Source organism: Neopsephotus bourkii, unplaced genomic scaffold (genome assembly GCF_033783945.1).
Source record: "Neopsephotus bourkii isolate Nb327-2 ecotype Australia unplaced genomic scaffold, CSIRO-AGI_Nbou_v1 NB_272, whole genome shotgun sequence".
Lineage (NCBI taxonomy): Eukaryota > Metazoa > Chordata > Aves > Psittaciformes > Psittacidae > Neopsephotus > Neopsephotus bourkii.
In genome coordinates, this window is record NW_026900781.1 from 11405099 (window position 1) to 11423017 (window position 17919).

General features: G+C 42.8%; 1 protein-coding gene across 2 annotated transcripts in view; it reads left to right on the plus strand.

Annotated features, from left to right (window-relative positions):
- Window positions 1–17919, plus strand: part of SLC22A23 (solute carrier family 22 member 23) — a 111041-nt gene that overhangs the window by 59659 nt on the left and 33463 nt on the right. For both annotated transcript variants that reach the window (XM_061346590.1, XM_061346591.1), the window contains exon 4: window positions 17528–17696. In XM_061346590.1, the coding sequence (XP_061202574.1) occupies window positions 17528–17696 (169 nt within the window). The remainder of the gene's footprint in view (window positions 1–17527; window positions 17697–17919) is intronic.

Below are 17919 nucleotides of genomic sequence, written 5' to 3' on the forward strand. Positions count from 1 at the left end.
GTTGAGAGTCATTTGGTATTTCATGTAGAGGAATATCTTCCCTGCCATGTCTGTGAGCTCTGCTGACAAGTGTCATTCCTCAGGGCTGCATAGCCAAGTAACATGGAATCCCAGTTCCTTTGTGGTGGGGAATATGCCAGTCAGGACTTGGACATGCTATATATTACAGAAAGATTGATGCTTTGAATGTTTCTGGCATAACTTGGCAACTTGTTGTTGAAACTGGCAATGATACGTGGTGTGGCAGGTTTAGCCCAGATCTCTGGCATTTGGTTTTGCACTTTTTAGTTAGATAAAGTGCCTCAGCTGCCAGCATCTTCCCATCCCTGCTCTCCCTGTTCTACCTCCTGCTCCCACTCCCACTGCATACTCTATTCCCCATGAAACCTCTATGCCCAGTGTCAAAGCAGCCCCAAGGCCTGGGGAAAGGATGAGTGCCTTAAGTGGTCTGACATCGACGCAAATACTCTACAAATTGCCATGTTGGAGAGATGCTCTTCATTGCACCATGGGTGTGCAAGGCTTCTTCCAAGCAACCCATGGTCAGATCCAACATGCGCAATGTTCAGTGCTCTTGAACGTGTTTGCTGGAAGGACCACAACCCCGTTGCTGGAGGCTGCCAACTTCTGCCTTGCTTTTCACTGCCTAAAGGATATGTTATTTTTGTGTGTGGCTTTATTTCAAACAAACAAGCAAAAAATCCTCTTTAACTCCAAAATAATTTTTTGTTCTCCCTGCAAAAGAATTTGGATGAGGGTAGAAGTTCACTCAAGTGGAAGAAATGTACTCCACTTTCCAGAAAAGGGGGATCAAATAGTATGGGTGTCGCAGCAGCAAATAGAAGTGCTGAGTGCAAAGTGTTAATCACACCACAGAGAATTTTGCAGTTAGCCGTTTTCAGCCATGTTTTTTGGTATGATATTTTAGTTCTGTCAAATTCATAATGAAGTCGTGTCTTAAATATTCCTTGTTGCTATCAGCTCTTAAATAGCCAAACTTCAAAAAACTTGCTTCAGCTGTTGCAGGGCCCAGCTTGTAAATCTGAGACTGGATATTTTTAATTAACCTGGTTTTTGGAGAGTAACTGCAGTGGATGTCAGCTGTGTTACGATACTTAGTGGGTACTGAAGCAGATCATTTCCAAAATCCACAGGCCAGTTGTAACTTCCCTGCTTGTGACAGAAAAGTCAGGAGATGAAGTTGTTTCCCCCCCCAGCCCACCACCTTTTTGACAAGACATGAAGGAGGAACCCAGATCACTTTGTGGTGAAGGATTACTACAAGTCACATTCCTACTTAGGTAAATTCCCCATCTCATTCCAGAGCAAGGATTCTTGTTTTCATTTTCCTGCCTTCTTGAGCTGAAGTAAAGCATTGCTGTGGATTTTTACGAAGCTGCTCTACCCTGTCCTGGGAACTGACAGCCCCTAAGCAAGTGAGAAGCAACTGCTGCATATTTGAGTCAGTGCTTGTAGTGTTGGAATCTTTTGGTGATACAAGCTAGGTAGTGTAAGTATGGATAAATATTAACTGTCTGCATGTGCTGCAGCACATGGTCATTTAGTGGTTTTTGTGTGAAACCATGGAAGGAAGAGGCTGGAACAGAGAGACCTTCTACTGTTTAGTGTGAAATACTTGTTGGTGTGAGGTATAATCAAGATAAACATGTTCTTATGGTGGTTGGACATGTTATATGTGTGTTTCAGTTAAGGCTTGTCTGTTACACATGGCGATACTTGCAGTGGTACAAGTGGCTTCTTTGACATTCAGCATGATTTGCTGATGTGGGAATAGTGTGGTCGGTTGCTAAGTGGAAGCATAACTGAAGTGTCAGCTGTAGGATAACTTGTTTCATGGACTGCAGAGGTGTTCTTAATGTAAAGCTCTCTGTCTACTGGAAATACATCTGTTAGCTGAAAATGTTGATTTGCAGACACTGTGATCATATGGCTCTTCCAATATCAAAGATAATGTCCAAAGCAGTTCTCCTGAAGCTTGTTCTGATGTTGTCCAGTTAAGTGTCCTGTTATCTACTGTTCTATTTTTGTCATAAAGAAATATTAAACTCACATGTCTTTATTAATGACAATTTCCTATTCTTTCCTGAGATAAATTGTGCCTTCTATGAATATTTCTAGGAGGTTAATGAATAATTGACTACTGAGAAAAAGAGAAGATGCTTTTAATAGGCAATTTAATCTGGTGTGATGCTTGAAAACTAATGGGCCTGGAGCTGTAAATGTGATATAAATAGCTTGGTGTGGATATACAATATTTAGACACAAAGATGTCTTTATTAGCATCATAGAATCATAGAACCATAGAATAGTTAAGGTTGGAAAGGACCTTCAATTCCAAACATTGTTACTTATTTTACATGCATCTCCAAAGAACCTCAAGTCAATTTCCCAGTGAAGCTTAGACTTCACATGTTTAGTGCCTGTACTTGAATGCAGGGCCCCTGTGAAGTTATTCTTGTTTAGGTGAAGGAGAACACCAAAAAGCAGGTGGTTTTGGTTGCAGGGGTTTTTTCCTTAACATTTTTTTTTCCTTTTTTGTTATGCTTGTGCAGGCATTTGTTTAAATTCAAAAATCATATTTGAATCTCTATCATAATCTTCCTAGGAAGGAAGTGTGTGCAGTGATTGTTAAAATGGAAAATATTGTACAGCTGTTGCCTTTATAGTTGGTTTTATATGTTAGCTACTGATAAGCCAGTAATAAATCAGTGCAAGCCTTGCATGCCTACGCTTTTCCTTCTTTACACTAAACTTGGGTATTTTTAATCCCTGCTGTTCTCCGTGTGGTGAACAGCACAGGGAGTTTTTGTATTTTGAAGAAAGATTTGGAAATAAAGTCGCTACCACACTTTAGATCTTAATCTTTGCTATTTGCAGATGATTCTTTGCCAGTCAGCCAGGTCAATATTAAAACCAAGTTGTGCTGCCTAAAACCTGGAGACTCCATCTATCTATATGAGCATTTTCAATTTCTCATATCTGGAGTTCAGAAATAGGCTATAAATTGAGTTCCCTGAAAGGGAGGAAGGCCATGAGTTACAAAGCTTAGTCATCTCCTCCCCAGCCTGCTAGTGAGTTGTTCTGCCTTCCCGGGGCTGAGCAAGTCTAGGGCTGACGATTCACCCTGTTCCATTTCTGTGCTACCTGTGTTTGTCTTGTCCTTTTGGAAGCTTGCATACCACTGTCAGTAATGAGTATGTTAATGTGGTTAGGTTTGTCCTTGTTTGATATTTTACTACTAGTAGTGTAAATTTACTAGTAGTAAATTTATGCATTGTTCTCAATCCCTCCCTCAATTCCACATGACCCCTAAAAAAACCCATGATTTCCTTTTGCTTTGATTTTTTTTTTGTTTATGTGATTATACAGAAACACTGTGGGTGAAAGCAGCACAGTGATGGAGATGGCAGCCTCATAGTAACTAGCCGTTGGAATACCCATCATCTGTATTTACTCATAATTTCCTATAGGCAGTGAATGCTGGAAAATGCAACTAGGGAGTGAGGGCCCCAGGAGTGACTTCTAGCCTTTAACAGAGCACATCTCAGTGCACTGGAAGCTGCTAGTCTCTTGCTGTGTGGACTAAAGTGCAAGAGCTAGCTGGCTCCTTTGCAATTTTTCCCTTCAAGAAAAGGATCATTTTCTCCTCCACCATCAGAACGCTTGATGTGTGCAATGGATGCAGGAGGCATCCTGGTTCATCTCATAGTGCTCTGAGACTTGGGGTGGTGTCTGTGCTCACCCGTACTGCTGCTGGAACTGCGTACAAAGTTGGGTGATCGCTGTGTGGCTTGGGCTGTGGGCTGCTCCTTTAGCTATGATTTCCAGGGAGAAAGCAACGAGCTGGACTGCTGGGGGCTGCTCCAGACTCAGCACACCCTTGCCTTCAGCATCGGCGGTGGACCCTTCAGGACTTGGTAGCTGGGTGGTGGGAGCAACCCTGCGAGAGCCGCGCCAAGGCAGCTGTGGCGCGGAACATGTATCACGAAGATGAAGCATCTTGCTTGCTGCAAGGAAAGTTCCCTGTCTCTCAGAGCTGTTTCCAGGGACCTGCAAGCAGACTTTTCTATCACTGCAAGGGAAGACCCCTTTTTTCAGTCATTCTCTCACATTTCTAATTTAGTTGAATGCATAATCTAAGAGATCCATTTTTTAAGATTATATATGCAGATAACAATAAAAAGATCTTTTGCTGGTAGCAGAGCACTTCTACTCGAACCAGGAGAAATTTCAAGACAAGAGATACCTGTGGTGCTTATTCTTCAGTCACAGGCATTGCCTATGTACCCTCACTGATGGGCATCTCTTTCAGTCTTAAAATGAGGGCTTCAGAGTCCCACATTTCTTTCACAGGCAAATTCTGACCTATTCAGCCAAGCCTGTAAGTAAGCAAAGACAACCCAAGGGACATAAAAACTCACAATGGCATATCAAAGTGAGTTTTTACTTGCTAAAAAAAAATAATGGTGTATTATGCTGGTACAGGGACACACAGAGGAGTTGTGGTGACGGTGATCTTGTGTGAGACAAAGGAACGCAGCACGTATTAGTCTGGCTCATCCTGGTGATTGTAGGGGCTGAGGTTTTTTGATGTTTAGACTTGCTGCAGTCCGCAGGACAATGAAGCACCAAATAACTCTTTGCAAGCACATTCCCTCTGAGGCTCTTGCAGGCTCGGGGCTGCACAGCAGATGTCCAGCACCATGTGCACCTACAAGTGGGTCAGGGTTTTGTGTCATCCAGTGTTTGTGAACGCCCGGCATTTCCTCTCCTTTGAGCGAGAGCTGGAAAGGAAGCAGTTGATTTAGAAAAGGGTTGGGTTTTTTTTGTTTACTTCTATTTTTACTCCTGGTCAAGATGACATTCCTCCTTCCACGTGAAACATCTGGCTAAATTATAAACGTGCAGAAGTGGCCAAAGAAGTGGTATAACTGAACTGTTTATCTACTGCTTTTGTAGAATTTGTCTAAAACAAATTTTATGCATCTTGAGCTTATCCTGGTGTGAGGTTTGTGTTCTGAAGTGAGGCACACAATGCTGCAAGAGAACATTTCCCAGTGCAAGCCCCTTTCTCACCCATGAGAAGCATGTTTCCCCATCACTCAGAGCCACCTGGAGCATTCCCAGCACCCAGTGGCTCCAAGCCTGAATTCTGAGATTTACAGGATTTCCAGCTCTGGCCCTTTTTTCAGGTGAGAAACCAGTGATTAAAGCTTCCCTGTGTCTGGAAACATTCAGAAGTTCTTCCAAACCCTGGGTCAGACAAATATATTTTCGCTTTAAGACTGCACTTTGAATAGTCAGAACTAAAAAGAAAAATAAGAAGGATATTTCTCTTACTTTAGCTCCTAAATGGCATAATATGGCTGTTTCTATTAGATACATGATGGGAGGTGCTTGGTTTGTAACTTGTAGTTTATTTTATTCTTTAAGGCCTCTAGTTCTGAACACTTTTGCTCTGTTTTTATCATTCTCTCCTCTTCCTCCTCTTCATTTCCCTATTTCTTTTTGCCCTTGGCTCAGAATTTCATATACATCCAAATTATATAGCACTCTGAGCTGTGTTCTCCGTTGAGCAAGCGTCAGAGTTCATTGTAATAAATGACTGGTTCTTTGGCAGTGTCTTTCATAGCTGAAGGGTTTACAGCACTTTCAAATGTCTTTAATATTTTCTTTCTTCAGATTTTGATTAGAAGCATCACTCAGCGAGACAGAGGAGCTGTTTGTGTTCTTTCTGCTTCTGTAAACAAATATAAATATGTGCACATTAATTTCATTTTTTCAAATTATGTCTGCCCTTTTTTTCACTAAGAACAGATCTGACAGATTTAGTTATGCTTAGTTCCCATGTAAACTAGAATGCCTTTTGGATGTAGCTCTTCAGTTGGTAACTTGGTAAAATCTGGATTTGGGGTACTAGCTGGCTTTCCTAATTGTACTGTGCAACATAAAAGATATATTTAAAGCCAGGGATCATTTCCTCCTTGTTACCACATGTTTTTCAGACAACAACTTGCAGGTTTTTGGTCTGAATGGTCTGGGGGAGGGCTCAGCCCTCCTTCCCTGGGGATGCTCTCCCCTTGAGCCCGAAGTAAATACCTGGTGCTGCTCTGGAGTCAGGGAGTGTATGTCATCTTCTGTTGGATGTGTTTTTATCTGGGTAGGGAGATACTCAAGTCTCAGATGTTTCTGTGGCACTTGTGGCGAGAGGACATGTACCCACCGTGCGCTCAGGTTTACTGCCTGTCAGGAGGTATAGGGACCTGCCCTGGCAAGATGCGGGTGTCCAAGCCTTGGGTGGGGGTGCCAAGGATCCCTTGGCACAGCAGGAAAGGCAAGATCAGCCACAGAGCCTGAGACCAAACATTTTTCTCGTGAATGGAAATCACTGGCTTGTTTACAACATTCCTTTAAGTGGTTGAATACAGTTGCAAAGCAAACGGGTGCTTGAGCTGAAAACTGAGCTCAGGTTTCATACCTTTCCAGTTCATCCCTACCCTTCTTACCTCCTTTGCTGCTCTGTAGAAAGACTCGGAGGAAAAACTGGAAACCATGACTGAATTACTTCTATTGCATCAAGCAACAGAATGATTTGTTCATAGCTCAATGTAAGAAGGAAAATTGGTTGGGTCTGGGGACAAGCAGTCTATTAATAATGACAGTTAATTCTGCCATTAGAAACATAGAGAATCACATAGAGAAATACTTAGGAATTGATAAGAGAAGGTTAACAGTCCTTTACCTCCCAAGGGTTGGATGCAGACATATATCTTCACAATTTTAGCTGTGGCTGTGATGTGTACAAAGTTAACTAATGTAATCGAAACAAGCGAAATCCGCTTCCACAAACTGCAGCTGGATTCTTTCTAGGACCTTGGTTTCCTTTTAATGCTGTGTTCTTAGTTAGCTCAGCAGTTCGTTCTAGTTTTATTTGGAACAAATCAGTGAGTGTTGCCATCTTTTGAACCCCTCTGTAAGTGCCATGAGTTTTCTTTAAAGAAGTCTTTCAATGGAAAAAAGCAAGTGTCCTCTGCAGGAGGATGGTTTCTGCTGTGGGAGATTGGTGTATTCTCAGCCTACTTGCCCCCCTCCAAGGAAGGACAGTAAGAAATGTGAGCTTTCTCTTTTTCATTGTTATTGCAAAGCAACAGGAGGTTTTCCATCTATTCAGCAGAAATATTTAGCTCTTTACCACAGTTTTATCAGGATATATTAGTATTTTACCCTTGTAAAACGACGCATTCTTCTTAGCTGTGAGATACTCTTGAACAAACCCACGCATTTTTCAGGGATGATCCTGGGAAAATTCTGAATCCCAGTGGATGTGCTTGGGTGGTCTGGTTTGGTATATGGTAAGGACATCCTTAGCACAGCGATTTACATAGAAATATGAGGTGCTGGAGGCGTTGTAATGCTAATTGCCCTTTTATTGTTCATCACTCTCAAGTCAGATTTACCAACTCAAGGAATTCTGGTATTTTAGAGGATAAACTTTTCAAAGATGGTATTTGTAAAGATAGCAAGGAAGAAATTTAAGGAATGCTTAAGCTTTGGCAATTATGAGATCATTTTGATTATGAATACAACAGCAGCATGTGAGGAACATTCCACTGTGTTTACCTCTATGCATACAGCTACAGGTGCTGCCCTCCTGTATTAACTTGACTTGAAATACAGATGTGCTTGAAGTGGGCTGGAAAGTGAATGCTCCTTCCTCAACAGGTTTTCTGCACTCTCACTGAGTTCAGTGAATTATGCTATCTGCTGTTCTTTGGCCTTGGGAAATAAAAACTCATTGGGAAATGGAAGCAGAAAAACAATACTTGTACTACTTCTAGCTGTGCATTGGCTGCTTTCATATCAGGAGGAGTTTTCCTGCCACCTGTATACTGCCACAGCCTCATTTTGTCTTTTTGTATCATCACAGATTTAAAATTAAAGGAGACTGGACTACGGGCTGTCCTACTTGTGCCGATTCTGGAACAATGGTTGTGTGCACTGTTGGGCATGGTCCTCTTTCGTCGTGTGGTGTTCCCATTCTGTCTGCCTGGCTTTGCCTTCCCCAGACCTGTGCCAGGCTTGACACTGAATCCTGGAGACAGAAGACTATAAATGTAAAGTCACCCCTTAGTTTGGTTGGCACTTCTTTCTCCAGTGAACGCACGTGTTGCTCAAAGCACCCAAAATAAAGCAGCTTACTGGCTCTGAATCACCCCAGTTTCCTTTCACAGCATTCATGAAACTGCTGTCCAGAGTGCCTGGCACAAATAAATCTTTAAAAACAAGCATGTCCTGGGAGCCAGATGTGTTACAGCCTTTCACAAAAATGGTTACTAATTACTTCTGATTAAATCGCCCACATTTGCGACAGCCCTTGGTGCATACTTTCAGCCAGCACTGTTGTATTGCAGGTTCTCCCCAATGCTGGTGATACCAGCTGAGCAATTTAGGTCCTCTGAAATGGCATGGGGTTATTCAGGGCATCACTCAAACTTCTATTGATTGCTTTTGACATCAGAGAGGGGGCAGGGAAGGAAAAGGAGCTACGGCCTCTTGGCTTTAGGTATGTACACACATATCCATGAGTATGTGTTTATCCATACGTGTATGTGGTTTACAACTTGTATTTATGAGAGTGTAATAACCAACCACCCAAATGTTTGCTTAGCCTCTGGGTATGTAAGCATTTGGAGGGCTTGTTATTAAGTTAACACAAGCTAAATGAGCAAGGTGCAGAAAGCATCTTGGGGTTGTGCCTCTGGGGTGTAGTGCTTCACACAAGCCATCTTCCTCTGATCTGAGGGAAGGCATGCAGGGCAAGCAGTGTTTTATTGAAACCTAGGGAGCACCAAGGCCGTTTCTTGGCCCTCTGCTTAAAGGTTTCCTTTATGCTTGTCTTTTCTGCTTGGTAAGCTAGGCTGCAGGCAGCTCAAGGTTCCCAGGTCAAATTCTTCTTAGCAGTCTGCAGTTCTGATAGGAACATGCCCAAATCCAGGGCTCTGTGCATTTTTTCATTTGTCCAGCATCATGGTAGTAGTGGTGAAAAGCTTCTGTTTGGATGAATATCTCATGTGGGGTCAGTACTTGGGGAGAGAGGGGCTGTCCTGCCTCAGCAAGCTGGGAAATGTTTAATAAACCTGGAAGGTATTAGGCTGTTATTTCTTTGCGTTTATCTTTTTGAGGACCATTATCCATCTGGAGGTTGCAGACTGGGATTTAGAAACAGCTGCTGCTGGAATATTGTTTGCCAGTTGATCAATTGACTGCCATGCAGATTTGTGGCTGTTGAGTTTCTTCTCCCTTCCTTTCTTAGGTGGCTACAACATTGCTTAAAAATTGCTGACAAATACAGATGCAGAACCCTTTAATCTGAAGCTTCAAAGAAGATGAGCTCTTCTGATAACTCTCACACCGGTTTTTTGTTTCAGCTGCTCTCCTTCATTCCTGTCAAAGATGCTAGTTGTGATTCAGATCCTGCCAAGAAAAAAAGGGCCAGCTGTTGCAAACAGCAGAGGTGCTCAATTTGCAAAATATTCCTGTGATCAGCTGTGCATTTCCTTTAGAGCAAGCCACCTTTTGAGAACAAGGAAGAATCAGATATATTTCTATGAAACCTTAGTTTTGTGCCAAAATAAACAAATTTGAGGCCGGACTGGGTGTAGAGCTTTGAGCAACCTGGTCTAGTGGAAGGTGTCCCTGTCCATGGAAGGGGGCTGGAACTAGATGATCTTTAAAGTCCCTTCCAACCCAAACTGTTCTGTGATTCTGTCAAATAGTGATGTGGACTTTGGAGAGTCTCTTAATATAAGGGTAAGAAGTTATAGACTGGAGGTGGAAGAGAATTGTTTTTTAGATAGCAGTTAAAATACATGAAGATGTATGTCATGGCAAAGCTTTTTAATCACTTTTGAACTGCATTTTAATTAAGTCATCTTTATTCCAAAATGAGTGTGCTCTGTATCTACCAGTTTCTTATGCTCTTTGTCACTGCTGTTTAGGTTTCCAGGGGCATCCTCCTGGTTTTGTTTCATAATGCTGTTATTCACATACACAAACTGTCATCAAAAATTAGTGTTGGTTGGGAGCTGCTGCGTGTCAGAAGCAGAGATGCTGCTGCTTTCCCCTGGAAGTAGATGGCAACTGCAGGACCACAAATGTGATCTAACATTTCTTCAGTTTTATTGCTTCATGAATGGCAAGCAGCATTTTATGTTAAAGGTTTCTTATGCCATCAGCTGTCTGTTTTGTGAGATGTTGTTTGTCTTGTGCAATGTAAAACTTGGCAAATGCAGATGCTGTGGGATGAACGGAGGGGCAGAGCGTGCTCCCTGTTCTGTTGCTGATGCTCCCTGGGAGCCAGCCTAGATCTACAGCATAATTTCAGGCATCACTGTATACCATGTGGATGCCGTGGTCAGGCAGCCCCTGCTCCAGGTTTCCTGTGCCTGGAGAAGCCAAGCTCGCCCTTGCCCTGCTATGTTCCCGCTGTGAGCAGGCTTTGCCCTGGGAAGGGGCCTTTTGGTCCCCGGCTCCTGCAGCTGTGTTCATGGTGGGTGAGTGAACACCCTGCATCAAACTTAGGTTGTCTCTTTGTGGTCCAAACCCTCCATCTGTGGGTACCTAACAGACTGACAGCAGCTGGGAGGAGTGCTCCTGAATTACCCTGACATAGCTGACCAATACTAGGCCTGAAATTGGACTGTTATGTTACTCATTTGTGCCTTACAGGAGAGTCAGGCATGTGGAAAGTAAAGAGAGGAGGCGTTGCACTTTGTGTTTTGGTTAGACTCTGTATGAAAGGTGGTGTTTACTTTTTTCAAGCTAAGCCTTACTATGAGCTTTGTAGTGTTTGCAGCAGCAGCAGTTCACTACTGGATTTAAAAGGTACTTTGCCTAGCATCAGTTTTAGTGCTGTCCTGGTACTTGTATACAATATGAACATCTGATCTAGTTTTGGTAGGAAAGATACCTGTTCTGATTAGGTATCTACCTGTGTGAATGGTGCATCCAGTAGATGAGGGATATTTGTCCAGGTCAGAAGAGTGCCACTGCACCGCATCTGGTGAGATGTCATGCCAGCTGCCTGCCCTGGAGCCAGGCCAAGGGCTCCATCAGCTTGGGTTGTGTCAGTGCCTGCATGACTGATTTGACACACATTACAAGTGTTAATTAGATGTAAATGGTGGGCTAGTGTGTGTGTAAAACCTATGATGTGTAGAAGAAGTACCTTAGAAGGAGCACCCATGTCACTTCATAGATGTATTTTTAGAGTAACTTGTGTCCTGCTGTTGGGGAAAAATAATCACATTTTTCTTCCTCAGCCATTGGAGGTTCAGTCTATTACTGCTGGTTTTGCCTGGCAGTGGATTGGATTTCTTCAGAGAAGAAATTAGATTTTTCCTTCCCTTCCACTCTGTCTCTGTTTATACCAATTTGCTGTTGTCTGTGCACTGCGGTGAACGTGATAACCTTTCCTTCCGCACAATGCTTCGTTTGCTCTTCTCTAATAAACTGCATTTACATCTGGTGCTTCGTCTCTCACTTCTGGTGACAGCAGAGACAGTTAAGAAAATGTACTCCCTGTCCAAACTCACCCAGGAAGGAGCAAGTGAGGGCTTAACCTGCGCCATTTCAATCCATGCTGAATCAGAAGTGTGCTAACGTGGGTAAGGAGTGTGTGTAGCCAATGGTTAGGGATTGCAGCTCTTAGAGGTTTGTGTCTAGTAACCACCTGGAAATGTGCGTATATAAGCAGATATTTATTTATTTCTTCCGCTAGCAGCCAGCTGCAAACTTAAAGGTTTGTCTGGGAATTACTAAGTTTTCACTGAATTTTATCTGGTCAGCTAGCCACAAGTGACCTTGGGGGCTGTGTTATTCTAGGAACAACCAGCGAGATGATCTGTTTACAGCAGAGGGCAAGTCCCGTGGAGAGCATTGGAGGAAGAAGAGGTCCCTGAGGTTTGAGAGAGCTTGGTGGGAATTGGTGAATACAGCAGCAGGGGGGATGGGGTCGTCTCCCAGCAGACTTCAAGATTGCTGTGACGGAGGTGGTGAAGCTCATCTTGCCAAAAGGGTCAGCTCAGGGAGCACGGCAGTGGTGGGACATGCCTGAAGTTCTGCACAGCTTGGAAAACTAAGTGCTCTGAGATCTCTTTTCTTTCCTTTAGTGCTCTGTTGAAAAGCACAGTCCAAATTCAAAATCCCGTCATAGTGTCCCAACTTGCACATTACTCTTGACTAAGCTGAGCAGCCACTGGGGCAGAGGCAAACACAGCCCCAGTGCTTTAGGGTGCTTACCACCACTGTGAATTTCTGGTGTCCTGCATTTTATACTTCAAACTGTGTTGCCTGTGATTTCTTCTGCTTAACTCATAGTATGGGTCTGGTTCATCTGAGTCTGATTGTTTTTCTCCGTTTTGTGATAACGGAACATCTGGAAGGGTCCTTAAAGGGATGGAATTAAGAGTGTTGGGAAATGTGAGGGAACTGTCAAAAATCATTCTGTTCAATTTTGGGTTTTTTTTCTTAATATAATGTGAAACTGTGAACATGAATATAGAATCAGACTGTCTCCTCAGGGATTTTTTCAGTGGGAATGCTGTTGCCCAGATTTGTGCTTTGTCCTGGCCATTTTCTCCAAGGGATACTCCCGTATAATTACAGTCTTGGTGGTTCATTGACTAAAACTGGCTGGCAAGAGAAAACTGCAAAGGCACAAAAGCAGTTAGCTTGTGGTTTCTGATGGAACTAGCACTTAGACTGCAGTATAAGAATTGCTTTGTGTTTTGGGACTAGAGGCAGGTGAGTGAATGCTAGAGAGTTGTTCAGGCAGTGTGATTTAACCTCTTTTCCCTCTTGATGTATTATTTGCAAATTACTTTTTTTTTTTCCTTTAAATAAAAGTATTTGCTGTTCATCCTTGTGCAAATATCCTATGAAAATAAATGTCAGCCTTTGAAGACAAACAAGAAGGTTTCTGAAAGCTGAAGCAGATGATGTATTACCAGTGCTCAAGCGTAAGGCCAGTTGAGAAGTGACGGGATGTGGCGCATAGCCCCCTCATGGCAATGACAGCTCAGCAGTGGGGTTTGGAGGAGGTGAGCTACACGGAGCCATGCTCTGTGGCAGCATGAGCTGATGTTAACTCAGTGTTATTATACTTCTCCCTGGTCTCATGTCAGTATGTCCCATATGCTGTAGGCAGACTGCTCCTTTCACAGCAGCAGGTGGAGAGGGTAAGATATGTGCAATACCTCATATACCTACAGCCTGACTTCAAAAACATCTTCCTTTCTGCTCTGCTTCCTAGGTTCTTCCAGGCATACCTACTTACACAGGAAGCAATGTAAATGACATGCGTCGGTTGAACTACCATATAACTGTAGTGAATTAACTTGCTGATGTTTATATGCAGCTCCTTTTTGGCAAGACCACAGTTGCGCTTACAGGAGGGCCTCTCAGTGCTCTAGGACGGATCTGCTTTTCCCTGGGAAGGATTGCTCAGATTTTCCCTTTGCTTGAGCTTGTCCTTTGTCACTAAACAGCCAGCATAGCTGTTGTGGTTCTCATTCCCTTGGTTAATACTCTGAAAGTTTTCTCATGGGATTTCTAAACAACTCAGTAAGAGATCTTGTAGGTGAAAGTGTGTGTGTGTCTATGTCCCAAAGTCTCTAAGCAGGCAGATTTGCACAACCACACTCATCCTCTCATGGATTTCATTCATGCATATTCTCACACCCATGCATTCTCAGGTACCAAGGTGTGTGTCCACAAAGTCCAGCCAAGGTTGCTTGTGTGACACACAGGATGAGGCAGTGACTGCTGCATCCTCATCACATCCCTGAGGATGTTCTTGGCAGGGAACAACAAACCAGTTTGAGGTTGCTTTTCGTACCCTTCAAGTGTTGATGCTTACAATTTTTTCTTTATTCTTTTTTCTCATCTGTTGTAGTTCTCAGGCAAACTTAATGAATTCTAGTTCTCTCTCTTCATCCTCCAGTAGTATTGATATTTTCTGACGCCAGTCCTGTTCTTCATCTTCTCGATACCTTATCTGTAGGTCAGTTTGTTCTGCTTCATTAAATGAATGTGCTATTCATTTAACTCATGCTCTGCCTATCCTTCTGGTGCCTGCTTTTTTGCCTGCTTGCTTTCACACATATATACACTCATACATGCACACTCTTTTACTTTGCCTTTGTTCATCACCAGTATTAATACTTCAGATATGAATCACTGCATGCAGACTTAATGGAGTAATGTGTCTGGCCCCAGTACTGTTCATTCTATGCCAGAATGTGTTTCTGTGCATTAGTAGTGAGGTTACTTTGGGTCCATCAATCAGCTCCCGGAAATGCATGAATCCCTTGTAAGAAGGAACATAGTTCACACCAGCTCTCCCCACGTCAGGTTTGCAGACTGTGAGGCTACTGAACATTGATTTGGTCATTTCTGTAGCAGAAGGACATACAGGATAGTGTGCCAGAGGAGGATTTCTGTGTGGTGTTTCCACATTTCCCAGCCACAGCTATATGCTGTGCAACGAGCCTTATATGTTCAGTGTCTTGTGTTTGTGGTGCCTGTGGGGCTCAGGTTTGCATCACATGTGTGGTAAGACAGTTGCTTTCAGGATGGATCATACTTACAGCGTGCAGAGCAGTTCTGCTACGCTGGTTGCCTGGGTTCAGTTTCTGTGCTTGTGATGTCCAGTGCTGCTGGGTGTCCATTGATGGCACAAAAATCTGTCCCACATGTCCTGAGCATGTCTGATTTCACTGCCCAAGTACTGGAGGACCGCTTTGTATACAGGTTTCAACTTGCCCATATGATTGCTTGCCTAGGACTTAATGGAAATTAGGCATCAAAGTTGGATGTGCTGTGCAGAATAGAAATGCTGGGCAAGGAAGCGAAATCTTTTCCTTCCCTGTCTCCTTGCCCACACAAAATTTTCCAAGTAGAAAAAACAGATGTTTCCTGGAGTTTTTTGTATTGATGGTAACTTCCATGGTTTGTGTGTCTGGCAAGGGCTTTCTCCATGCTCCACAGAGTAGTTGAGGTGGAAACCTTTTCAGTGAGTGGGGAGCTGAAGCTTTCTTACTGTGATTTGCCACAAGTGGATGATTCTGATCTCTGTCTTGTAGTGATTTTGTTGGTAATTTATCATGTGAACTAGGGGTAAATTGCAGCCTCAGAGGCCTCATGCCTGGGTGCATTGTGGCACCTGGGGGGAGCATCAGCAGGGTACAGGGGTTCACCTTTTCTGGTGCTGGGGCAGAGCTGGGAAAAGGCTGACTGATAAATGCTTGCTAAAACTGGCAATACTGAATCTTTTATCATCTAAAATTGATGCCAGAGATGTTGGAAAGTCGGGAGGCTGTCCTGATATGTAGAACATTTCAACAGAGATGTGATATTTCATATACAAGGAGTGCCTGCTGAAGTCACTTCAAAGTCATGCTCGCCCAGCTACAACAAGGATTATTATCTTTTGGTCTTCTCCAGCTTCTTTTAGAGAAAAGGTCAAAAAATTAATCGTATACATGTGATAATTCAGAGGGGAAAAAAATAGATGCTAAACTATCTCTGAAGTTATTTCCTTCCTCTACAGTGGATAACTGCTGCATATGTGACATAATAATATAACATTTTATTATTTGCACATCTCTTTCTGACTTCATATGAAGGTTGTTCTCTTGGTTATTTTTTTTTTAATCTGATACTAACCTAAGTAATGCAGTTGAAGTGCTGAAGCCTTACGTACCTAATGCAGACTTCCCGTTCCTAGAGCAACAAAACTTGTCCTGGTACTTAATGAAGGACTACTGGAGTGTGAGTAACTATACTTTTAAGATTTGGAAAAACAAACAGAACAGCTTTGTATTTGGAGATTAAAGAAATAAAGCGGAAGTGACCTCTTTGCATAGAATTTAAAAAATCACCTAGGCTTGGGATACTTCATTAGTAAGAATAAAACCATATTAATGTCATAAGGAGCTCTGTTTTAATCTAGTTTTTCTAATTAAAATGTAAAAGCCTTTTGTAGCGAGTGAGAGTCTTTGAGGGTTCCTGCCTGCTGCCTTTCTTTTCCAGAGCGGTTGTGTTTGTGGTTAAGCTAATGTAAATTGGGATTGCCTTGCAACAGATATGGTTTTCATATGTATTGGGAAAAATCCATGGATAGTATTTGTCATTGGCTGAAAAGGGGAGAGGAAAATGCGTGATGTTTAACTCTACATTTGATCTACAAGCTAGTTCCTGGTGAGGTAGATTAAATCTGTTACACTGATAAACGCTAAACAAGCTACAGATGAGAGAGGGAATGAAGGAGTAGCTGTCATCTCTTCCTCTTATTTTATAGCTTTTCAATTACAATTTTAACAACCATTAAATCCTAATTTAAAACAACCATAGGAAACATCCCAAGGAAAAGCAATGATGCTGACAACAATGTATCGTGAATGCTTACCAGCCTATGTTTCTGTATCAGCATGCCGATAAGTACTACACAACTTGTGGCAGGTTTATTGTGCTTAATTATTCATTTGTAGAAGTGAATGTGAGCGAATGGGAAATATGAAATAGGGGCTTCTGTAGCAATCTTACTGGCAGAAAAATTGTTCAAATATATTTCCACAAGGCAGTCCAATTTTTCTGCTATTTCTTCTGTGATTTTTTTATGTTGTTGTTTACTTTGTGGGTTTCTTAAAGCTGTGATGCTGATATATTTCTCTTCATTTCTGAGGACTGAATAACAGTAGCCAGAGCTCGGGGTTTAAGGAAGCTTAACAGAGCTCACTTGTTACAAGGCAGCTAAGATGACCAAGAATGCCAGTGATTGTAGTAAATTGCCGCATGGCAAAAGGGAGGATGAGGAACAGGATAGGAGAGGTGGAAGGCTGGCTCCTTTGAAAGTTGATCAAGATTAGTTATTGTGAAAACAAAAAGCAAACCAGAAACAACCCACTCCGCAAAATCCAGCTTGGAAACAGCTGAGTTGTTGCATATTAAACTGTGGGCAGGTGGCATCCCATATGAGCTGGGAGCCTGTACCCTGCTGAGAGCTGTGCTCTTCTGCCTCCCAGCAAACTGATTGGAAGGTTACACAGCATCTCGAGAAGTGTGAAGAGGCCCAACCCAAAATCTTTGGGTTGTGCTTTACCCTTCATTCCCGTTCAAAAACAAGTATCTTACCATTTGGTAAAATGGTTCTCTAGGCAGAGACTGAAGAAAAGCTGACAATGAAGGTACAGCAGATCTGCAGGAGATATAATAGGTGTATGGAAGTTGCGGTGTTTGTGCCACAGGCAGCACTTAATGGGATTCGCTGTAGCTGCAATGGTACTTGAAGCCTAAATACAGGAGGAACCAAGATTTATGTGATTGTGCATAACTTTGGTCAAGGTCTTGAAGGACGTTAGCTCTCTGAAAGCTTCATAAAGAGATGCTCTGTGGATGCCTTTGCTGGAGGGGGGGCTAATGGATTTGCTTGTGCTCTGTGTTTCAGGGATAGAGCTCTGTCCTCCTGGGCACCGGTTCATGATCACCATGGCGGCAAGCTTCATTGAAATGGCTGGGCAGTTCCTCATGCCAGGGCTGGCTGCCCTCTGCAGGGACTGGCAGGTCCTCCAGGCAATTATCATCTGTCCTTTCCTGCTAATGCTGCTTTACTGGGTGTAAGTATTTCTTCCTCCTGTCGTGACAAAGACAAGATGTGCTCCCGGTGTTTGACTTGGGAGGTGTTTCACTGTTGGGAGATGTGCATGCTTTACAAAATGTACAAGTCTTTCCCTTTGTTCTTCCATTCCCCTTTTGCAAAGATCTGACTTTGCAATAAGAAATAAGTTTATAATTTGCTGTAGCACTCACATAGGTTACATGCTGCGACATGGTGGTAAC